This window comes from Rhinolophus sinicus, linkage group LG05, assembly GCF_036562045.2.
Source record: "Rhinolophus sinicus isolate RSC01 linkage group LG05, ASM3656204v1, whole genome shotgun sequence".
Lineage (NCBI taxonomy): Eukaryota > Metazoa > Chordata > Mammalia > Chiroptera > Rhinolophidae > Rhinolophus > Rhinolophus sinicus.
The window spans coordinates 17897127-17920418 of record NC_133755.1 but is presented as its reverse complement, the minus strand read 5'-3'; the positions used below and the strand labels follow the sequence as shown (position 1 = coordinate 17920418).

General features: G+C 48.8%; 2 protein-coding genes across 3 annotated transcripts in view; one reads left to right on the top strand and one right to left on the bottom strand.

Moving 5' to 3' along the window:
* Positions 1–21841, top strand: part of IFT172 (intraflagellar transport 172) — a 33507-nt gene extending 11666 nt beyond the window's left edge. Inside the window, exons 15-49 of the mRNA XM_019735300.2 lie at positions 1140–1252; positions 2058–2225; positions 5325–5461; positions 5701–5808; positions 7229–7313; positions 7614–7706; positions 8206–8283; positions 8522–8770; positions 8939–9017; positions 9216–9336; positions 9507–9651; positions 10795–10884; positions 11465–11562; positions 11751–11886; positions 11972–12088; positions 12406–12548; positions 13318–13411; positions 13834–13898; positions 14114–14294; positions 14520–14629; positions 14747–14876; positions 16706–16804; positions 16980–17089; positions 17222–17285; positions 17405–17491; positions 17780–17896; positions 18473–18583; positions 18776–18895; positions 19428–19523; positions 19739–19798; positions 19884–19982; positions 20289–20442; positions 21083–21174; positions 21367–21491; positions 21617–21841. Coding sequence (XP_019590859.2) covers positions 1140–1252; positions 2058–2225; positions 5325–5461; positions 5701–5808; positions 7229–7313; positions 7614–7706; positions 8206–8283; positions 8522–8770; positions 8939–9017; positions 9216–9336; positions 9507–9651; positions 10795–10884; positions 11465–11562; positions 11751–11886; positions 11972–12088; positions 12406–12548; positions 13318–13411; positions 13834–13898; positions 14114–14294; positions 14520–14629; positions 14747–14876; positions 16706–16804; positions 16980–17089; positions 17222–17285; positions 17405–17491; positions 17780–17896; positions 18473–18583; positions 18776–18895; positions 19428–19523; positions 19739–19798; positions 19884–19982; positions 20289–20442; positions 21083–21174; positions 21367–21456 — 3839 coding nt within the window. The 3' untranslated portion in view covers positions 21457–21491; positions 21617–21841. The remainder of the gene's footprint in view (positions 1–1139; positions 1253–2057; positions 2226–5324; positions 5462–5700; positions 5809–7228; positions 7314–7613; positions 7707–8205; positions 8284–8521; positions 8771–8938; positions 9018–9215; positions 9337–9506; positions 9652–10794; positions 10885–11464; positions 11563–11750; positions 11887–11971; positions 12089–12405; positions 12549–13317; positions 13412–13833; positions 13899–14113; positions 14295–14519; positions 14630–14746; positions 14877–16705; positions 16805–16979; positions 17090–17221; positions 17286–17404; positions 17492–17779; positions 17897–18472; positions 18584–18775; positions 18896–19427; positions 19524–19738; positions 19799–19883; positions 19983–20288; positions 20443–21082; positions 21175–21366; positions 21492–21616) is intronic.
* On the bottom strand, positions 21574–23258 carry KRTCAP3 (keratinocyte associated protein 3). Of its 2 annotated transcripts, XM_019735304.2 has the most exons (7): positions 23097–23257; positions 22772–22956; positions 22632–22691; positions 22255–22461; positions 22003–22137; positions 21779–21891; positions 21574–21657 (listed from the first exon to the last, which is right to left on the bottom strand). In XM_019735304.2, exons 1-6 carry the CDS (start codon positions 23122–23124, stop codon positions 21784–21786), a joined length of 723 nt encoding a protein of 240 aa, XP_019590863.1. In that variant the 5' UTR covers positions 23125–23257; the 3' UTR covers positions 21574–21657; positions 21779–21783. The 2 variants fall into 2 exon arrangements, with proteins under 2 accessions (XP_019590863.1, XP_019590862.1); XM_019735303.2 differs by having other exon boundaries at positions 21574–21891; positions 23097–23258.
* Positions 23259–23292: the final 34 nt, after the last annotated feature.

Genomic DNA, 23292 nt, shown 5'->3' with positions numbered 1-23292 from the left:
TCCCTTTGAATATCTAATGAAAATTATAGATCCTTTCCCAGAAAAATATATATAACACATAATTTTGTATATAATTTCAGTCTTCACAGAAATAGAGTCCCCACAGCTCTACTTATAATTGGGGCATTAAAATATGGCTTGATTGTTTTGCTTTTTAATTAAAGGAAAAAAATTGTTTTATTATTATTTTTAATTTTATTAGTTTCAGGTGCACAAAACAAAGCAATACTTAGACGTTTATCATTTATATCCCTCACACTGTGTGAACCCCCCTGCCCCCATCCACTATCCCTCTGACATCACACGGAGCCATTACATTTCCAGGAAAATTTATTTTTAAGTTGGTCTTCCCAGTTGTAGACATTAGCTAGCATTTGGTTTTTAGAAAAGCTTCAGCATATATACCAAAGGCAGGTACGTTGCTTGTTAATAATGTATATTAATAAGAGTTGTGAGTGGGCTTTGTTCATGAGACTCCCTGAAAGTATCTTAGCGAGTCCTGGGTGGTCTGTTCTAAGTGTGACCATTTCTTGCATTGCCTATAACATTCAGACCAAACAACACCCACCCTCTGCCCTGACCAGCCTAACCTTAGACAGAGGTTCCTGTGATTTTGTTTGTGTGCCTTCACCACTGTTTACTCCTCGGTCCTTTTACATCAGAGGCACAGAAATGTGCAGGTGATTCCTTGGAGCAAATGTGATGCTGCTCCAGGTCATTGCATCCATCAGCTCTCTTCCTGGTGGGCTGTAATGGGGGTAGATCCTGGATGTGCTCAGTACTGCCTTCCAGAGGATTTTGTGAGTAATAAAAGCCAATTGCTCTGGAGTTCTGATCTACTAGGAGACAACTCCAAGAGTCCCAGAGAGGAATCACATTTTTTGATGGGTCTGGACCTTTTGAGTTAACTACAGCATTAAACAAAATGTGTACAATTTTGGAAGAAACCCAACATCTTAAGCATCTTAGCAAAGTTATGTTGTATTGGTCATTTGCGTTCCTCAGGACGTAGTCTAGATTCACACAACATTCTTAAAGCCCAACATACGATTGTAAGGCCAGACTTCTGCAGACCGCCTCATGCCCTGTACATGATGATGTGGTACGTCTCTTCTTAACCCTGTCTCCTTTATCTCTAGTCGATCTGATTGGTGGCTATAACATTGGCACCATCAACCATGAGAGCCGTGTGGATTGGCTGGAACTTAATGAGACTGGGCACAAGCTTCTCTTCAGGGACCGGAAACTTCGCGTAAGGAGGGTTACTGAGGCCTTAGCCATTGACTGGTCCATAGAGGATGTGGTACTAGTCAATACCAGGGATTGTGGGAGGCAGGATGGGACATAATTTCTTGGTACTATGCCATTAGCATAACAGAAGGCACAGAATCAACATTCTTTGACTCTGATATTACCCTTAAGGAGATTGGCTCTTGATGGCACCAAGGTCAGTAGGGAATTCGCGAGTTGGTTTGTCTGTTAGTCTTCACATGTCTGTGCCCTCATGCAGCTTCCTCAGCCCTGCATTCCTCTTCCGCATGCCTAGCTGACCTTTACCCACACGTACTGCTCCAGTGCGCTTCAGCTATGCTTGTCTGACAGCATGGCAGCTGGCCGGAGGACAGTCTCCTACTGCCCCTATGGATTCTGGTCTCAATGTGGTGTCACCAAAAGGTTCAACCTCAGGGGCAAAGAGACTATCTGGTGATTTTTCATTTTATTTTCATTGTGATGTAAAAGCCACGTCACAAATTTCCAGACCATTTAATTTGTCTGGTGGCCTAACTTTTGTAATCCAGGCTGGTAACTGTGGCCCAGAGCTTTGCTAAGAATGAAAGTCTGACTTTCAGCTAATTTAAATTCCTAGGGTGAAGGCCAGAGTCAGAATATACCAACTCAACATAAACTTCAAGGCTTGCAGGTCAATAAACTTTGAAATTCATCATGTACCTGACCGGTCGGTTAGCTCAACACATTTCACCATTAGGGAAATGGTCAAGATCGGAAGACACCCCATAACCCCTTCTCATCGTGCTATCTTCCTCTTCCTTCTTCAGTTGCATCTATACGATATTGAAAGCTGCTCTAAGACAATGATCCTCAACTTCTGCTCCTACGTGCAGTGGGTCCCAGGAAGTGATGTGCTGGTAGCTCAGAACCGAAGCAGCTTGTGTGTGTGGTACAACATTGAGGCACCTGAGAGGGTCACCATGTCCTCTATCAGGGTACGTCGACACCAGGCTACCTCGGACACAGTGTCAGGCTGATTAATCAGAGTACTGAGGCAGCTCCAAAGGTTACTTGCTTTTCTCTGCCCACCACCCATAATCTCTGTGATCGAGTTGGTAAGTAAAGCTTAGATTCCTTCCCCACAGTGAACCAGGCCCTGGGACCATTCTTGTTCAGACTCCTGACATTCTATTAGACCCTTGGAGAATGGGTCTCTATTATAGTGGCCCTGGAAATTCACCAGGTCATAATGAGGAGTTTCCTTAAGCTGGAAGATTCAGCTAGGAGGGGCAGGGCTATGTCACTTCCTTGTGTGCTGATTCTGTTATAAGCCATTCAGAGTTCAGTTCCTCTGTTTTTCAGACTGTAGATGAGACCCTGTCCAACTGTATCACACACACTCAAAGGAATCTTCCAAAATCTGGGAGATAGAAAGCAGAGAAGACAGGCTCCTGTGCCAGGCTAGGATGCCTGGTGGGTGTGGATAGGGCACGTGATACTTTCTTCTTGTTCTTTTTCTATATCTCTTTTCTTTCTCCTTTCTTGTCTCATTTTAGACTGAGTAAGGTTGGGTATTTTGGTTTGTTTGTCCTTTTTTTTTTTTTTTTTATCGGGGAAGGGGAACAGGACTTTATTGGGGAACAGTGTGTACTTCCAGGCCTTTTTTCCAAGTCAAGTTGTTGTCCTTTCGATCTTAGTTGCGGAGTGTGCCGTTCAGCTTCAAGTTGTTGTCTTTTCAGTCTTAGTTGTGGAGGGCGCAGCTCAGCTCCAGGTCCAGTTGCCGTTTTCTTGTTTCAGGGGGCATAGCCCACCATCCTTTGCGGGAGTTGAACTGGCAACCTTTGTGGTTGAGAGGACGCACTCCAACCAACTGAGCCATCTGGGAGCTCAGCGGCAGCTCAGCTCAAGGGGCGGTGTTCAATCTTAGTTGCAGGGGGCAGAGCCGACCATCCCTTGGTGACTCGAGTAGTTGAACTAGCAACCTTGTGGTTGAGAGCCCACTGGCCCATGTGGGAATGGAACCGGCAGCCTTCGGAGTTAGGAGCATGGAGCTCTAACTGCCTGAGCCACCGGGCCGGCCCTGTTTTGTCCTTTTTTTAAACACCATTTTTCACTATTTTGCTTTGGAGTTATGCATCCATCCTATTTCTATAGTATCACCCTTGAAAGTTTACCTTGTACTTAAATGGACAAAGTCTAGAGTTAGTATCACCCCCTCCCCTACAGACAATGCAAGGACCTTACATGGCTTCAACTTTGATTACTTCTTCTTTGTCATTGTCGTCCAGTATTTTAGATCTCTTTTGTTATCCCCAAAGTTAGATATTATTATTTTGTACAGACAGAGTGTTTAGATTACCCAGTTTCTCTGTTGACCTTTTCTTTTTGCATTGCCAATCTTCCCTCTTGAAGTTATTTTTCTTCTTGAAAGAAAGTCTTTTGATGATAAACGCTCAGTTCTGATTATCTGAAAATGTTTTTATTTAGCCTTTTTCTTGAAAGATTCTTGGACTCAGTACCCAATTTTAGATTGACAGTTAATTTTTCTTAGCCTTTTTGCAAATATTGTCCCATTGATTGACTTCCTTTGTTGTTCTGAGAAGTTTATTAACAACCCTTTCCGTATAGGTGATCTGTGTTTTCTCTCTGGTTGCTTTAAAAAAACTTTTTTTTTAGGTGTTCTGAGGTTTCACTACAATGTGTCTGACTGTAAATTTCCTTTTATGTATCCTGCTTGGTATATGTTGTGCTTCCTGTATTTCTGACCATACACATTTTCATCAGTCTTGGAAATTTCTCATCCATTATCTCTTCAAACATTGGTGTTTCTCTTGCATTCTCTATTCTCTCCATCAGAACTCTAGTTAGGCACATGTTAGATTTCTTGTACTGTCTTTTATGCCTTTTTTTGTGTGTGTGCTCCCCCCCTTTTATGCCTTTTTAACTTCTCTTTCACATTTCCTTTCTCCTCCTCGCTCCATGCTACATTCTGGATAATTTCTTTAGGTACATTTTCAGTTCATTAATTAGCTTTCATCATTGTCTAATCTGCTATTTAAACTGTCCATTGAGGTTTTTATTTTAAAAATTTAATTTTTCATAAGGTCCTGTTTTTTTTTTTCCCAATCTGCCTGACCATTTGTGATAGTTTCTTGTTTCTGCTTAACTTTTCATTTCATCTTTTAGATCTTCAAACATTTCACACATAATTATTTTATATTCCATAACTGTTTTTATAACAACTGTTATTTTAATATGTGAAATCCTTGGAGGTCCAAAACTGTTTTAGTTGTTATTGTTTACTCCTTTATAATGGTTTGTTAACTTGTATTTTGTTTTTATTATTATTATTATTATTATGAGCTCATGCCACATTGACTCTTTTGGAATCCTGAAGACCTAAAATGGACATTTTCCTCCAGAGATGATTTGTGTTTACTTCTGCAGGAATTAGGCATATTAATGACCTGTACCACTTTTATTCCCTTTACTGAAGAGAGGATCCCAGGTTTAATGAGGAATTCTCAGATTTGGCCTCCTCATCCTGCTGGAGGACCCAAAGTTTATTCTCCCGACGCTGGGTTTGCCTTCAGAGCAACTGTATCCTTCCTACTTGCTCGCTTTCCATATTTTTCTGCTCAGGTTTTTGCTTATTGATCTCTTCCTTTCCTTCCTTCCTTTCCTTCTTTTAGGAGAAGGTAGGGGAGAGGCTAGGAACCTTTCCTAGTGATTTCTTTAGTTGAACTCAGCAATGCATTAAGAAGTATGCCAGCTTCAACTTATACTTTAGGGCTGGATCCTTAAGAATACCTGGCTATGGTACTGCTGGAAGCAGAAGTGGATGCCACACTTTATCACCTTACCTCCAGGCTTTAGTGCCCTCACAGCTAGGAGTGTACTTTAACCCAAGGATAATCCCATAGATAAGGAATTTTTATCTTCTTGAGAGAAACTAAATGTTAGGAAAACAAAAGCCACCGTAATTCCCCCAGTGTGTGAGCACTAGGGTTGGGTGAGGGTGGGTCTGTTCTGCAGTTCAGTCTGTGGAAACACTAACCGGGAATTTGGGTGGGGGGGGAATTAAATTTCTCCAGGGTGATGTTGTCGGTCTGGAGCGGAGCGGGGGCAAGACTGAGGTGATGGTGACGGAAGGTGTGACTACAGTGGCCTACACACTGGATGAGGGCCTCATTGAGTTTGGAACCGCCATTGATGACGGCAACTACACCCGGTGAGGGGCTGCGCTGCTAACCAGCAAGGTGGTGGCAAAGTCTGGTTCTGAGAGAGGAAGACCTGGGATGGGTTGTAAAACAGGCCCTATCTAAACAGGACCTGGTGATCCAGGGAGGAGATGAGACTAAAAGGACAAATAATGGCCTGGCCTTCCCCTCCCCGCCCCATCGCCAATATTCCTTGGTATCTTCCTGACCCTGGACTCGTTCTTTGTGCTTTGGTTCCTTCCTTCTTCAGGGCAACGGACTTCTTGGATACTCTGGAAATGACTCCAGAAACAGAGGCAATGTGGAAAACCTTGAGTAAACTGGCGCTAGAGGCAAGGCAGCTACACATTGCTGAGAGGTGAGGGGGCCTGGAGAGCTGAGGGGCGCAGCCACTAGGAGGACTGACCGCGTGGGTGTTTTACGTGTGGGCAACTCCTACCCAGTGTGAAGGCACTGCTTCCCTTCCCATGCCAACAAATGTACTAGAACCCTCCCATAGTACAATTATTCCAAACATTCTGCATCCTGGATTGTAAGAGTATGCCTTCTACTACCTTTTTTTTCCTCCCCTTCTGCTAACTAGGTACCCCTTCAAAGTTTTTAATACCCATCCCACACAATCCACGCGTTGATGTGCATATTCCAAGTAAGGTATAGGAGTGTAGTTAATAGGACAAACCTAGGACTCCAGACTCTCTGAGTTCAAAGCTTGGCTCCGTTTATCAAGCTGTGTAACCTTAGAGAGATTATATAACATCTCCCAGCCTTGGTTTCTCGATTTTCTCTGTAAAATGGGGATAATAATAGAATTCAAAGGGTGGTAAAGAAAATGGTAGTGGTCGTGAAGAACAAGTGAGAGAGTCTGTGCAAAGAGCGCTTTGCACAGATTTTAAGTGTGCAACAAATGTCAACTGCTGCTGTTGGGTTGAGAGTCACCTTCGATCCCTCTTCCCCATGCTTCCCACAGCTAGACTGTCAGCAAGTCCTAGGGACTCCGTTCCAGGGTCTTCAAAACATATACTTGAATCTCTTACCTGCGCAGCTGCACAGTCTCCACCTTAGAACTGGCCACCACCGTCTCCTACCTGCAATGTTGCAAAAGCCACTTAAGTAGTCTCACTGAGGCTGTTCTTATACCCCTAAGATCATATACCCCATAGCAACTGATAATTTTTTACAACATAAATTAGATTATATCATTTCCTTGTTCGGCAGCTACCAGTAGCTTACTGTTGTAGTAGAAAACCCACACTGTCTGTCATGTCCTAAGGCCTTACAGTATCTGGCTTCTGCTTCCTTTGCATACCATGTAGCAACTTGCCCATCAGTCTCCAGCTGCACTGGTGTCCTCTTGGCTCTTTGAGCATGTCAAGCCCACTCCTGCCATAGGCCTTCACACGAGCTGGTCCTTCTGCCTGGAATAATTTGTGCCCATCTTACCATGACTGCCTCTTTCGTGTATTCAGGTCTCAGCTCCAATGTCAGCTACTCAGACAGGCCTTCTCTTAAACTTAAATAGTCCCCTCAGTTACTATCTGATATCACTCATTTTATTTTCTTTTTCAGTCTCTCAAATTATCTTTGTTTACTTGTTTACTGAGTATTTGTTCCCACTAGAAAGTGAGTTCCCTGAAAGCAATGCCCTCATCTGTCTTATCCCCTTTGTGTCTCCAGTTCTGGCGAGAACAGTGCCTGGCACACAATAGTATCTACCTGCTGAACCAATGAATTAATGATGCTCCTGTAATAATATGACTGTTGTTGCTTCCATACTGCAGGTGCTTTTCTGCTTTGGGCCATGTAGCCAAAGCTCGGTTCCTGCACAAAACCAATGAGATTGCAGATCAAGTGTCTCAGGAATATGCAAGTATTACCCTCCTGATTCATTCGGTCTCTCCAGCTGAGATTTCTCTTAGTCCTCAGCTCCATGTTCCTAGCTTTCCAGCCATGGCTAATGTCCTCTACCCTGCCCACCCCACTGCACCTTCAAGTTGGGCCATTTTGGAGGTGCTTGCCAAATCTCAAGCCCCTAAGCCCCGTGAAGGTTTTCAGCTTCCCAAATCTTTTAGCGTCCACGTCTCTCTGGCCTTCCTGTCTCAGCCTGCAGACAGAATGGCTCCTGTAGCACTGACAACATAACCAGAACCTCCCTTTTCCCTGCAGGGTGGAGAAGGAACAGACTTTTATCAGGTCCGAGCACGTCTAGCCATGCTGGAGAAGAACTACAAGCTGGCTGAAATGATTTTCTTAGAACAGGTAACGGGAGAAGAGGGATTAGATGGAAGAGGGGATGAGAGCAAAACAAGAGGCAAACTCGGGAGGAAGAGCACTGGGCAGCTGGGCTTCCAAAAGTTTGGGGAGAACTTTTAGAAATGTTGATACCAGTAGTTTCATTCCCCAATTTCCTCCTCTGCGTTAGTCCTTACAATTTCTCTTTCGTTCATAAAAAGTCTATCTCTATACTCCAGAGCCTGTCTTTGTAATTCTTGTGCATGGAGATAGATCCCGGTTTTGTGGGGCCCAGAGCTTATACAGTCTGAGGAGCTCGCTTTAAGAAAAACTGCCCTGGATGGGGCCCGTGCAGATAAGGTGCCCTGAAGCTTAAGTTTCTTTTAGTTGCACAATAAATCCACCTCTGCTTGTGTATAAGTAAAGGCCACATGGGCTGGCATCTTAGGCAGGCTGAGGAGAGCTTGCTCATTTCTGATCCTCTTAGCATCCTGGTGTCCCTCTTCCCTCTGCCCGGGTCCCCTAGAACGCTGTTGAGGAGGCCATGGACATGTACCAGGAGCTACACCGTTGGGACGAGTGTATCGCCGTGGCTGAGGCCAAGGTACCGGTTCTGTCTTCTCCACAGTGGCTCAAACCTTGGTTCCACCAGTATCAGAAAGTGCCTCTTGTCAAGGAGGCTGTAGGAACTGGAACAGGGTTGGGGCTGGGAGCTGCTATGGCGAGGAGTTAGGACACGTGTTCCGGAGGATTTCCGTTGTCATGGTGGGATCGGAGAAGCATGGCATGTACCATGGCAGGAGGGAGGGAAGTGAGTCCTGGTTCTTCTGTTGCATGTCCAGGGGCATCCCGCCCTGGAGAAGCTGCGCCGAGGTTACTATCAGTGGCTGATGGACACACAGCAAGAGGAGCGAGCAGGTGAACTGCAGGAGAGCCAAGGGGATGGGCTAGCAGCCATCAGCCTCTACCTCAAAGCCGGGCTCCCTGCCAGAGCTGCTCGGCTGGTGCTGACCCAAGAGGAACTGCTAGCCAACACCGAGCTGGTGGAACACATCACCGCAGCCCTTATCAAGGGGGGACTGTATGAAAGGGTATGGCTTGCTTCCTATTCCTATCCCGTAACTCCAGGGCTCAGTGCCCCGATTCTATCTTGGAGTGGATAGCCCTCTCTGACTGGTGGCTGATTCTCTTCCTTTTGGGGCTGATACTTGATTCTTTGTGTAGTGGGGGTATCATTGTGACATCGTATGTGTTACCAGGCAGGTGATCTCTTTGAGAAGATCCGAAACCCACAGCGGGCCCTGGAGTGCTACTGTAAAGGCAGCGCCTTCATGAAAGGTACGGCCCTGCCATCCCCGGCCGCCGCCGCCATAGGCTCTGCCCAAACACCTGTCTCGGTGCCTCTGTTCAGGTTGACTGGCTTCAGTTCTCCCTTGCTCAGCTTCTCACCTGTTTGCCCTCCTCATTTCCCTGTCTTACTTTTCCTGAGTCCCATCTGTGGCCGTCTGAGCTGAGTTCCCTCTCCATCTCTGGCAGCGGTGGAGCTGGCTCGATTGGCATTCCCCGTGGAAGTGGTGAGACTAGAGGAGGCGTGGGGGGACCACTTGGTACAGCAGAAGCAGCTTGATGCAGCCATTAATCACTATATTGAAGCCAGGTATGGACGTCCGGGGGTGCAAAGGCAATTGGTGCTGGGGCAAGTAAGGGCTCCAAGGACTAAAAAAATGAGATCTCAAAATACAGAGTAGAGTATGCTTGAGGTGTCTGTTTACCTCCATCCATCTTCCTCTTTCCTCTGACATATTATGTCTTTCCCAACTATGCCAGGTGCTCCATTAAGGCTATTGAGGCTGCCCTGGGTGCCCGCCAGTGGAAGAAGGCAATTTATATATTAGATCTGCAGGACCGGAGCACTGCATCCAAATATTATCCTCGTGTGGCCCAACACTATGCGTCTCTGCAGGAGTATGAGGTGAGGAAGAGCCCCTTTCTGCAGCTTGAGGCATTGCAGTACAGATGACAAGGAGAGAGCCCAGAGCAGGAAGTGGGGCCATCGCACCAAATCCTTCTTTCTGGGGCCCAACAGCATCACCACCCTGGATGGGAAAAAAGCCATTTCCTGACCCTATTTCATTCTAACATGACACAGACCCCTCTCCCAAATATATGAAGCGAGTCTGTAGCTCTCCTTTGTCAGCATGAGTGATTCTTCATGTATAATTCCAACTTAGTTAAAGTACAGAATTGCCTTGCCTTGCAGAAAGGCCAGGCCTTTTTAAAAAAAAAAAAAAAAAAATTTTTTTTCAATTACAGTTGACATTCAGTATTATTTTATATTAGTTTCAGGTGTATAGTACAGTGGTTAGACATTCATACAATTTATTGATCTGGCAACCATCAGTTTGTTCTCTGTATGTATGAGTCTGTTTCTGTTTTGTTTGTTTATCTTGTTTTTTAGATTCCACATATAAGTGAGATCATATGGTATATGTCTTTCTTAGTCTGACTTATTTCAATTAGCATAATACCCTCTAGGTCCATCCATGTTATGGCAAATGGTAAGATTTCTTCTTTTTTTTTTTTTTTTGTATGGCCAGCTAACATTCCATTGTATAGATGTACCACATCTTATTTATCCAATAGTCTATTGTGGCCACTTAGGTTGTTTCCATATCTTGACTATTGTACATAACACTGCAGTGAACATAGGGGTGCGTGTATCTTTTCGAATTCGTGTTTTGGATTTCTTCAGATGAATACCCAGAAGTGGGATTGCTGGGTCATATGGTAATTATATTTTTAATTTTTTGAGGAACCTCCATGCTGTTTTCCACAGTGGCTGCACCAATTTGAAATCCCACCAACATCGTCTTTTCTCTACATCCTAAGGCGAGGCCTTTTTAGACACCCGTCATAATGTCCTCATACTGTTTTCAGCTGGTCTTTTTTCAAAACAGTAGAAGGTCTAAGACACCCACAGTCATCTTTTCTCCTCTGTGATTGTATGACAATGGTATCCCACGCTCTACTCCCTCCCAGCTGAGTTTGTTCTTTCCTCCTACAGGCTCCTTTAACTCTTGCTCTGACCTTTTGTATCTGCCTCTCTCAACCACAGATTGCTGAGGAGCTCTACATTAAGGGGGACCGGACAAAAGATGCGATAGACATGTACACCCAGGCCGGCCACTGGGAGCAGGCCCACAAGGTAGAGAAGGGGGTGAAGTTCATGATAAGAGAATTCCGCCTTTGTGGTTGTGGTGCCACTTTTCTTAGTCTCCGATCTGCCACCTCCATGGGTTCCCAGAAAGCTAAGAAAGTACCAAAATATAGTCTGAGTAACTTGGATCCTTAGCCACAGGGAGAGGTAAGGATGAAGAGAGGCCCATGTTCCCACACCTGTAATTCTGAAGAGCAGATGGGTTTGGGAGCTGGGGAATCTGCAATACCACTCCTGACACCCTAGTGACCTGGGGAATTGTGTTCTCGCTCCTGCTGTCAGAATCTGGTGGGTAAGGTAGGAGAATGGTAATGGGAACATATGCCCCCAACACAGGGCATCTCTGACTCTCCTGCCTTAGCAGAATATAGTTCTTAATTTACCCCTTATGGACTTGGAATTCCCTGAGCTAACTAGGAGAGTGGCAGTAACCAAAGTCCTGTGGTTGAAAGTTCAGAGTTCCTGAGAAAACAGGTTCCCTTAAGCCCCACTTCCTTGACTGCTCTGCATAGCCCTCTGCTTCCCTTGGGAATTGGCACCTGAGGCTACGTTTGCTCTGTGTACATAGCTGGCGATGAAGTGCATGCGACCAGAGGATGTGTCGGTGCTGTACATCACCCAGGCTCAGGAGATGGAGAAGCAGGGCAAGTACCGAGAGGCAGAAAGGTGAGCCGAGGCCCCACAGGAGGCGTGGAGGGAGATGGGGCTTCAAGGCTGGAGAGAGGGATGAGGTCTGAGGGTGTGTGCCCTCTGCCCAGAAGGTAGAAGAGACCCACAGGACCTCTTAGGAATGATTCTAGCAGCAGGAATGTGGGTCTAGGAGGCCCCAGCCGTATCTCCCGTCTCTTCCCTAGGCTGTATGTGACAGTGGAAGAGCCTGACCTTGCCATCACCATGTTCAAAAAGCACAAGTTGTATGATGATATGATCCGCCTGGTCGGGAAGCACCACCCAGATCTCCTCAGTGACACACACCTACACCTGGGCAAGGTGAGCCCTTTTGTCCCTGCCCATCGCTTCCTCAAACAGGCTCCGTGTATCTCCCGCCTCTCCAACCTGACCCACCTTTCCCCAGGAGCTGGAGGCGGAAGGCCGGCTACAGGAGGCTGAGTATCACTACCTCGAGGCCCAGGAATGGAAGGCGACAGTGAACATGTACCGGTCCAGCGAGCTTTGGGAAGAGGCCTACCGGGTAAGGAATCCAGGCCACACTGGGGGACAGCCATCCTTCTTTGCCACTCTCAAGTGACTGTCTAATTCTAAACCGGCTGTGGGTTTCTTTGAAAAATGTCTACACCGATACAGAATTTCTCATGCCCTTTTAAGGGTTTGTGACAACCTGAAATCCATCCGTGGCCCCTAAACAGGTTGAGAGACCCTGCAAGTTAGCCCTCTTCCTGTTCTAGCCCAGGTCCCTGATCTTGACAAAGCTGAGGTCAGGTCAGAGATGAGGAGGGAGCAGCTATGTACCCCTGCACGGGAGGACTGCTGAGTGGCTTTGCTTTGCAGGTGGCCAAGGCTCACGGAGGAGCTAATGCCCACAAACACGTGGCCTATCTGTGGGCAAAGAGCCTGAGAGGAGAGGCTGCAGTCAGGCTGCTGAATAAGCTGGGACTCCTGGAAGCTGCTATCGACCATGCTGCCGACAACTGGTGAGGCCCTAAGCCTTCTCTCCATGGACCCCGGGCCCTGGTCTAGACCGAGCCTCTACCTAGAGAAAGGAAATTGATGTGTATCTCAAAAGCAGTTCTAAAAGCTGAGGCAGAGTGAAGAAATGTGGTAAGGAGAGATTCCCCGAAGGACTTGACAGAGAGGCAAGAATGAATTAGGAACTATGCCCCTATTCCCTGGGGACTCAGAACAGTGGTTAATCTTTGGGTGTTCCAACTAAGGAGAAGGGTGGAGAGAGAACAACGTTTAAAGGTCAGATGCACCCAGCCCATAACTTACTCCTGAGTAATGGAAGCGTGATTCCCTTAAATGCAAAAGGAGCTTTTTTAAGCACATGTTCGGAATGCGGGAGTAATCCTGCATCAGGTCCGCGCTGAGTGCAGGCTTCCTATTTGGGGGAAGCTTTTCTGCTACTGTACCTGTGGCTCGGGACAGGTGAGGGGAGCACCAGGACCGCGCAGTGCTGTGAGGCTGCCTCCTCTTTTCCCCTCCCTCCTGCCCATCCCCCTTCCTCATACTGGCATGGGAAGCACAGGTGTCTCCTGACATACGTGATGGTGAGGCGGTCATCACAGCGCTGCCTGCCTGTCTTCCTTTGTGTTTCTCTGTGCGTCTCTATAGATGGTCTTTCTTAATCGGTCCCATTTCTTCCCCTTAATTCTTCCCCTTTTCTCTTGCCCTCTGTTTTTCTTTTCCTCTTATAGAAGGAAGTATAGAGTAGGCAAACTTTATCTGCACCTTCCTTTTCAGCTCCTTTGAATTTGCTTTTGAACTCTCTCGGCTGGCCCTCAAGCACAAAACCCCTGAGATTCATCTCAGATACGCTATGTACCTGGAGGATGAGGTATGGATGTGCTACTTCTCCATTGCTTTGCTCCTGACCACAGAGCCCTCCTCTCCATGCCCTAGCCCACTGCTGCCAGGCGTTCACACCTCCTGTCTCATGGCTGCCTGTGATGCCAATCTCCTTCTCAACATACAATGATACCTCGGTGTTCGAACGTAGTCCGTTCCGGAAGACCGTTCAAGTTCTGAAACGTTTGAAAACCGAGGCCCGGTTTCCCCATAGAAAGTAATGCAAAATGGATTAATCCATTCCAGACCTTTAAAATCAACCCCTAAAACTGCAAATTTAGCATGAATTTTATTATCTAATGATACCATAGATCCATGAAATTTATAGCATTCATAAACCGAAATGTTCATCAACGGAGACGTTCAAAAAGCGAGGTACCACTGTATACGGCTGCTTTTCTCTCCCTATAGGGTAAATTTGAAGAGGCTGAAGCGGAATTCATCAGGGCTGGTAAACCCAAGGAAGCAGTTCTCATGTGAGTTACCGCATAAATTCCTTAATCCTGTCCTCCCAGGCCTGGCCAACCCCCGTGACCTTTCATTGTCATCTTCACCTTCCTCTCAACCTAGTACCAGTGAATCTTACACACCCCCTCACCCCACCCCACCACCAGTGACATGGCTGTTTGCCTCCCCCTATTAAGGCCTCAGTCCTGTACTTAGCCTTTCCTGTGTCCCCATCTGGGAGCAGGTTTGTCCATAACCAGGACTGGGAGGCCGCTCAGCGTGTGGCCGAGGCCCATGACCCTGACAGCGTCACGGAGGTGCTGGTGGGGCAGGCCCGGGGGGCCTTGGAGGAGAAAGACTTTCAGAAAGCGGAAGGACTGCTGCTTCGGGCCCAGCGACCAGGCCTGGCCCTCAATTATTACAAGGTGGGGAAACCGGATTCAGGGCCATGAGGGGAGGGTGTGAGCCCAGAGCACTACACTGACCTCTGGTACTGAGAAAGATCAGAAGATTAGCACTGGGGAGGGGAAGGGGCGAAAGAGGAAGGAGACGAGAGGTCCAAACACCCAGGAAGCAGTGGGCCATGGCATTGTGTAGCGGTAGGAAGCTGTCATGCCTGCCTCTGCCCTGATACCTGGAACTCCAAATAGGAGGCTGGATTATGGAGCGATGCCCTGCGGATTTGCAAGGACTATGTACCCGGCCAGCTGGAGGCTCTGCAGGAAGAGTATGAGCGAGAAGCTACCAAGAAGGGGGCCAGGTATGAAGCCAGGGGTCAGGAAATGTTGGCAGCGCTGGGGGTGGGTCAGAAATTGCACATAGGATAGGCCATGCTGCCCCTCCTCCTTCCTGGTCACAAGCACTGTCATCTCTACAGGGGCATGGAGGGACTCGTGGAACAAGCCAGACAGTGGGAGCAGGCTGGAGAGTATAGTCGTGCTGTCGACTGTTACCTCAAAGTGCGGGACTCAGGAAGCAGCAGCCTGGTGGAGAAGTGCTGGATGAAGGTGAGGCTGCCACACCCTCCCTGGCCCCCTGCTTCCGCGGGCCTCCAATCACACCCAGCATTCCTTCTCAAACACCCATCGTTTTCCTCCTGTGTCTTTGTTTTCAATCAAGTAGCAAGTATCTATTGAGTGCTTGCTGGATGTTAGATCCAGAACCTATGAAGGCTATAAGACAGAAAGAAACCCGACAGCCAGAAATTAGGGGAAGTCAGACTAACATGTGGCTCAGTTAATTACTACTGTATCTGAGTGATCACTACAGTGTGTGATTCAAAGTGAAATTCAGAGAAGGGTGAGATCTCTGCGGGCTGGAGGGTCAGGGAGGCTTTGTGAGGGAGGAGGCAGACCTAGGACCAGAGCTGGGAGGGCAAATCAAGACCCTGGAGCTGGAGGCCATGAAGAAAGCAGAGGCTTCTCCTCTACCCAGCAGCTCCTGAAAAGAAGCCTCTAGCAGATTAAGCCAAGTCAATACGTTTCATCAGCTCTAAGACATATATATATATAATACTCATGTTTTAGTATCTTTGAAACCAGGATACATGTACCGTTTAAATAATGCAAGGCAATATGGTATTAGGAGTTATGAAGGGGTGAGATTGATCAGCCCTCTAAATAAACTATTCGTCCAATGATGCCCTTGCAAAATTTCCTGTAGGCTTCTGAGGTCTTGTAATTGAATAGCCCCTAAAAATTGGAGGGGAAGAAAGTAGAAAGAAGGACTGATGATTGGTTATGAGAGTTTAGCAGATTTTAACCAGCAAGTACTTATTAAGCATCTGCTGTGTCTTACTCTGGAGCATTGTTTACTTGGGTCTGTGCATGACTATACCTTCTTCAGATTAGTCAGAGGATGGCTTCTTGGATGGGGGCACTTTAAGCTTTGAAAGGTTTGGCTGGTAAAGAGAGGCAAGAATAAGTGGGGGAAAGACCAGGAGGGTTAGCATAATCTGTAGCTAAACTAGACCATGTGGAAATTAAAGTCTGGTGAGGGTGTCAGTATCACAGTGGAAACAGAGGGAGCTTATACGACACTTGGGTTTGTGAAATTACTGAGTTTTGGGGTTGGAAGTTGTCTCCAAGATCATCTAGACCAGCACTGTCCAATAGAAGTTTAGTGCAGGTCCCAGAGGTAAGTCACGCATATCATTTAAAATTTTCTGGTAGCCACATTCAAATAAGTAAAAAGGAACAGATGAAAATAATTACAACATTTAGTTAACCCACTATATCTAAACTATTATTTCAACATGTAATCAAATATAAAACATACACATTTACTGAGATATTGTACATTCCTTTTTTCCTACTACGTCTTTGAAATCCAGTGTGTTCTTAAGCTTACAGCTCATCTCAGTTGGGACGAGCCACATGTCACTAGTGGCTAGTGCTCTGCACAGTACAAACCTAAACCAACCATCCCTCTTAACACACGAAGAAACTGAAGCTCAGAAAAGCCCAACACAAACATTTACAGCATGTCCTGGACTCCTATTTTAGGGTTTCTTTCTCTATACCATGCTACCAAAGTTCTATTGGTGACAAAGAACTTGAGAAACTAGGTTGTCAAAGGTGGCAGGGCCAAATGCAGTGACCTTAGACAACAAAGAGCATGTTGGAAAGAGGGTGAGCTGAGAGATACTGGATGGGTACTGTGATGGTCATTTAAAGGCTCTGATGGACCAGGAGGCAGGCTTTTCCCAGGAGGGTGGAAGGTGAGGGCGAGTTTAAGAGAGAAAGTTGGCAACTGGAGGGAAACCACAGATCAGACTGAGGACTCCCAGCAGTATTTGTCTCTCCGACCCATTTCCGTCTTCTGTTCAACCACTCAGGCAGCTGAACTCGCCATCAAATTTCTGCCTCCCCAACGCAGCCTGGAAGTAGTTCGGGCTGTAGGACCCCAGCTGATTGGAATTGGAAAGCACAATGCAGTAAGTAGGGTGCTGGGACTGAAAAGACGTAGATTCCACAGATGGGTGGAATGGTGATATCTACACGCAGGAAGATGTGTGAGGTGGGCCTCTGGCAGGTATGGCATGCAGTTCTGGGCCAACGGGAGACTAAGTAGAGGGGAAAGATGACCCCCAGTCTGATTTCCCACTGCAGGCTGCAGAGCTCTATCTCAACCTGGACCTAGTCAAGGAAGCCATCGATGCTTTCATTGAGGGTGAGGAGTGGAACAAGGCCAAGCGTGTGGCCAAGGAGTTAGATCCCCGGTACGCTCACGCCCCCTTCTCACGGGGCAATTCTCCCTTCCTTCCTTTTGTAAAGACTCGGGGAGAAAGTTCTCACGGGCAGGGTGTGCATCCCGGGACCATGAAGTGTGAGCTCCCTGCACATCTTCACAGGTATGAAGACTATGTGGACGAGCACTATAAAGAGTTCCTCAAGAACCAGGGCAAAGTGGACTCGGTGAGACGTGCAGAGTTAGCAGGCGGCGGAAGGCATGGAGAGGCTCACGAGAGTCTCTCCCGCTCCTCCCCCTCATGTCCTCTCTCTCCTCATGTAACTGTCTTTGCACTGACCCATAGCTGGTGGGTGTGGATGTGGTGGCTGCCTTGGACCTGTACGTGGAGCAGGGCCACTGGGACAAGTGCATCGAAACAGCTACCAAGCAGGTACTGCTGTCGCCCTCCCCTTCCCAGCTCTGCCGTACATGTTCTCTGGACCCCCCACCTGCCCCAGAGCTGTTCTCTCTCTTACTGCCTCCAAAGCCCAAAGATGCCTGATCAGCTCGGAGAGCTCAGTCTCCCACACTCTGAAGTTCGGTCAGAGACCAAGTTGGGCCTGGCTTGCATGTGCCCTTAGCCTCAAATCCACAGCCTCAAGTCACCACCCACCCTCGCTGCCTGGTCGCACTGATCCCAACCTCCCCCCTTCACTGCTTTTCCTTCACCCCTGGACAGAACTACAAGATTCTGCACAAGTACGTGGCTTTGTATGCGACTCACCTGATCCGAGAGGGTGACTATGCCCAGGCACTGGCCCTGTATGTGCAGCATGGAGCCCCTGCGAACCCACAGGTACCCGCTTGCTCCCTGGGATGACTGTTTCCTCAAAGCAGTTGTTTCCTTCTCGAGAACCACCCATCCCCTTAGGGACTGTCTTCTGAAAGGGTTCTATGATCAGCATCATGCCCAGCGACCCCACCCAAATCTCTTCTGAAATGTACACTCTCTCGGGAGGGTTTACCCTTTGAAGAAGCACCAACAACCTCCCCAGCTCTTAGCCAACACACAGGGGACGGTCTTTCAGAGATGGAGCCAGCTCACCCCTCTAAGGCCTTAGTCACTTCCTCCAGTGAGAGAACGCCACTCTCCTAGCTGAGCATCACAGCTCTCTGGAGGGTTAGCCCATCCGCGCCGTGTGTTCGTATTCACACATTTGCCCCAGTCAAAGCACCAGTGAGTAAGAAATAGTTATTTTCTTACTCTTCTTTCTCTGCCCTAAAAAATCATCCGCTTTCTCCATTGTTGGCCCCTAGCTCCTCCCACACACACACATTTGCAGCCTGTTTGACTTTCTTTGAACCCATCTCCACTGACTTTCTCCCATAGTTGTCCCCTTCTCACTCAGCTCTTTCTCCCGTCTACCTTCAGAATTTCAACATCTACAAAAGGCTCTTCACAGACATGGTGAGCTCCCCTGGGACTAACAGTGCTGAGGCGTACCACAGCTGGGCCGATCTTCGGGACGTCCTCTTCAACCTGGTGAGAAGCCGGGTCAACAACAGGGATAAGCCGCCTCCGCCTGTCCCTGGCTCCGCGTCTTCTTTCATGTACATAAAGCTTTACCCTCCGACGGAGACTGTACCTTGCTCTGTCCAGGTGGCCATCAGGGGACCACTCTGTGGCCCTGCTACTCCTGACCCCTGACCGGGCTGTGCTCTCTTCCTGCTGTAGTGTGAAAACCTGGTGAAGTCCAGTGAGGCAAACTCTCCAGCCCATGAGGAGTTTGAGACGATGCTGCTCATTGCGCATTACTATGCCACTCGCTCTGCAGCCCAGAGCGTCAAACAGCTGGTGAGAGGGACCGAGAGGGACCGGGGAGGCGCACTCACTCTTAGGGACGCCATCTTCAAATGTATGAAGTGGAATGAATTCAGGTTCCACATTCTCAAGCTTCTCTCCTAACTTTGCTTCTGTTTAAGTAAATCTTTAACCTTGCTGAGATGGTTTTCTGCCTGTACTCCTTTGACTTTCTTAGGTCTCTGTGCCCACGTAGCTCTGCCTCATTATGCTTAAATATTCAAATCGCGTGACTCTGTATTCACCTCTATAATATACACATACCTTTGGCTTATTCATGATAGTAATTGTGTCATCTCATGTACTTGAATGATAGAATTCTAGAAGTAGAAGGAAATTTAGAAATAATCTATTCCCAGTTCTACCTGCAGATGAAAAAACGTAAGACCCAGAACTGCTTGAGATCCAGAGCAGTTTAACATTGATTGTTGGTTTTCTGGTTCCGTGTCTGCCTTAGTTATAAGATCATTAGTCTGGTAGCTCAGTCACTGTGCCAGGATCATAATGCTTTGACTTTAATCCATAGGAAACTGTGGCGGCCAGGCTTTCTGTTTCACTCTTACGTCATACACAGCTGCTACCTGCAGACAAAGCCTTCTATGAAGCAGGCACTGCTGCCAAGGTAAGCTGGGACGCGGAAGAGTGGGGTTAAGGAAATAAGGAAACCACAACTTGGAAGGTATCCCATCTGCTCAGGTAGAGCAAAGCTGAGTGTGGGGCTGATGTTATGGAGAATATCGTTTTCCTCTATCTTCCTGGATTCTTTCCCCGGCATCCTGGAGAAGCAGCATCCAGGCCCAGCAGCTCACTCTCACTTGCAACTTTTCTTTGTTGCAGGCAGTTGGCTGGGAGAACATGGCATTCATCTTCCTCAACCGCTTTTTGGATCTGACCGATGTGAGTAGGAGAGTTGTGCCCAGAGGTTGGGACTTTTTGCATGTCACAAGCTGTTCCTATCTCATGGCTGCCCACTCTGCCACAGGCAATCGAAGAAGGGACTCTGGATGCCCTTGACCACTCTGACTTTCAGGATACAGACATTCCCTTTGAGGTGCCACTCCCCGCCAAGCAGCACATACTGGTAAGGCCGCGGGATTGGAGAACGGGAGGTCTCACCGGAGTTGAGTGCATTAAGGGAGGACACTTCGGGTTGGTCCTCCAGCCCTTTACACCGGGCATCAGTCAGCAACGTCTTTAGAAGGGCCTCAGCCCTCACTGTTCCTTCAGTAAAAGTAGAAGGGAAGCTAAGGTGTAACTGTGACCCCCAACCCAAGGAGGATCATTTATGGGTGAAAGGATGATGGCTTAGCAACACACCCCCACTCACCACCCTCCATGTGCCCTGCCCTGCTGTGCATGAACCTGCTGCCTCCTCTGCCCTTTCCAGGAGGCTCAGAGAGAAGAGGTTCGAGACTGGGTGCTCACAGTGTCCATGGACCAGCGGCTGGAGCAGGTTCTGCCCCGGGACGAGCGCGGTGCCTATGAGGCTTCTTTGGTGGCGGCGAGCACTGGTGTTCGGGCACTGCCCTGCCTCATTACAGGTATAGAACCCATGTCATGCAAGGTGGCATGCAGGGTCTCTGGTCCCGCTCCCCACATGAGCATGCAGGACATGGTGAGGCCAAAAAGGAACACCCACGCAGCCACAGGGGAGTCACCGCTATATTCTTGCTGACGGCTGGGATGGAGACACAGGAAGCAGGAGCCACACGATCTGCAACCCGCCGTCCGCTTCTCTGCCAACCAATCAAACTCACTTGCTAACTGCAATCCGCGCTTGCTAGCTCAGCCGCCATCTTCTTGCTAGCCCCCATTTGCTGCTGGCATAGCCACAGCAGTTATATTAGTGGCCAATGGCTCACTTGTTACAGCTGACAGCCAACTAGCCACAGCTGATGGCCATCCAATCACAGTTGATGGCCATTTACTACCTGAGCCAGCACCTTTCCACATGAGGCTGAGAGCCTGGAAAAGGCACTCCTGGCTCTATCCCCACAACCCGACGGCACCCCACTTCTGTGGTGGGTAAAAAGGAGGGGAAACAGCAGAATCAAGGAACTATTTTACTGATTGAGTCAAGGATGCAGAAAACAAGAACATCCTGTTTTTCACCCCTAAATGACTGTTTTCCCCCCTCACTCCCTCTCAAACCCCAGCTCACCTTTTCTTCTTCCCACATAGGCTACCCCATTCTGAGGAACAAAATTGAATTTAAGCGGCCCGGGAAAGCAGCTAACAAGGAGAACTGGAATAAGTTCCTCATGGCTATCAAGGTTCGAGCGCGACTTGAGGGATGGGGAGAGCCGCACTCAGGAAAACAAACCACGAGAGGGTGGGCGGGAGTGTCAAGAAGGCAGCTGCAGCTTCTGAACCCTGCTGCGCACACCGAGATGGAGCCACTTTTCTCTATAGCAGGAGTTTTTCTCAGGACTGATGAATTCCTCTCCTGTTCTGTTTGCTCACAGACCTCCCACAGCCCCATGTGCCAGGATGTGCTGAAATTCATCAGTCAGTGGTGTGGAGGGCTACCCAGCACCAGCTTTTCCTTTCAGTAATGCTCAGGAAGAGTTCTCTTCCTTATTAAAGTCTTGTAAGTAACTGAGACCACTGTATTTCATTAAGGTGACCCCCAGCACCAGCCCAATGCCCTTTCCCCAAAAATCATAATCAAGTAGAAGAGAAGTTCTTTTATTACAACCATTTATATCATCCTAGGGGGCAGTGGAAAACCGTAGACTGAGCCTCTGGATCAGGAGCTGCTTGACAGAAGGGAGAGCCTGGGTCAGAGGACAAGCAGCACAGCAAGAGACTAGACCCATTCTAAGAGCAGTTCCCTGCCCCCACCCTTTCCCAGGCCACAGCCCTCGTGGCCATTACCTGTCCTAAGCCCAACTTTTCTGTGAGGCCTGGATTTCTTGATGTTGATCTAGTAGCTGCTCATTATCCTGCCTTTTATGTTTAAGATGTTCAAGCTCTGTCAGTTCCTCCAGCTGCAGAAGAGGCTGGGGTTAGTACTCTGCCCTGAATTTTCTAGTTCAGCATCTTTACAACACAGTCAGTGGGTCTGTACTGAATGAACCCTTCCTGCTCATCTTCCTCACCTGCTCCTGTAGCCCTTCCTTCCTGCAGGGCCCAACCCCACGGAGAGTGAGTGCCGCCACACAGCAGTAACCAGATAGAACAGCCTCTGCTGCAGACATGAGCAAAGAAGGGATCCAGAGAGCCAAGGCTGTGTCCTAAAAGGTGAAGAGGATCGGGGGACCAGTAGGAGCAGGGCAGGAGTGGCAAGTTGGGGCGATTAGAAGGGCAGATCAAGGCTTTGTGGACTGCAAAAAAGCTAAGCACACACTCACATAGATTCTCGTGGGGTCAAAAGGGCAGTCCTTGTGTCCAGGCCCCTCGTCCAGTGGTAACAAAGGATTCAGCAGTCCTGGGTGGCAGTCGGCAATGAGAAGGCGGCCACCATTGGCCACAGTGAGTGCCACAGCAAGGAGGAGGCCCAGGGAGCAGGCCGTGGACAGGAGCAGGTTGGCCACAGCGAGTACCAGCAGGGCCCAGTGCTGGCAGGGGCAGAGCAGGTGAGCAGCTGGGGACGGGTACGCTCCCAAGGACTAGATACCTCGGCTTCCCTATCTGAGGCTCCTCCTCCCCACGTAAAGATGAAGCCGCGTCAGCCCCCATTTCCCTGACTCATGGTCCCCTCATTAAAGCGCCGGAAATCCCCCCTCACCAGTCGTGGGCGACGAAGATTCCTGGATGCCAAGAGGGCCACAAGTCCCACGGAAACACTCTGGAAGACACAAAGCCTGAGACCGCAGCTGCTCTCCGCACTCCGCCCGCCCACGACCCAGCCCCGCCCGCCCCGCTCACCAGCAGCCCCGAGCCCACGGAGATGACATTGGCTGTGGTGTACTCCGGCGTGACGGCACCGCGGGGATTAGCTACGTGCCGCAGAACTGTGCCGTGCAGCACGGCCCCCAGGAGGAGGTTCACGTGGCCCACCAGGATCAGTGCGAGGCCCACGCGCATAAGCCGCCAGGGGCCCCGGGTTGCGTCTACGAAGCACGGGGGAGGGGCAGACCTGAGCCGGGAGAGGAACCGGGAGAGCCCTCGCGGCCGCCCTAAGCTAACCAGGGGCCACAGGACACGTCGAGGGTGGGTGCAAGGGACCGAGACCCAACGGGCCGGAAGTTACCGAATCTGCAGAAGCGGCAGGACCTCATCACGTCCCTCTGCGCAGGGCCGCCGGGCAACTCTACCTGGCCCCGGCCCCTCCCTCGCTCGCAGGCCAGTTCCGCCCGATCACTACCTGAAGGCCCAACCTCCGCGCCCCGGGCGGGGCTCCAAGCCCCCGCTCCCCCTAGCGGGGAAGGCGCACACACACAGGAGGC

Coding starts and splice junctions, on each gene's coding strand:
- KRTCAP3 (XM_019735303.2), bottom strand. CDS start 23,124: ATGAGGTCCTGCCGCTTCTGCAGATTCG. Junction 22,957..23,096: donor CTGCCGCTTCTGCAGATTCG/GTAACTTCCGGC, acceptor CGTGCTTCGTAG/ACGCAACCCGGGGCCCCTGG. Junction 21,892..22,002: donor AGGAAGGGCTACAGGAGCAG/GTGAGGAAGATG, acceptor CCTCTTCTGCAG/CTGGAGGAACTGACAGAGCT.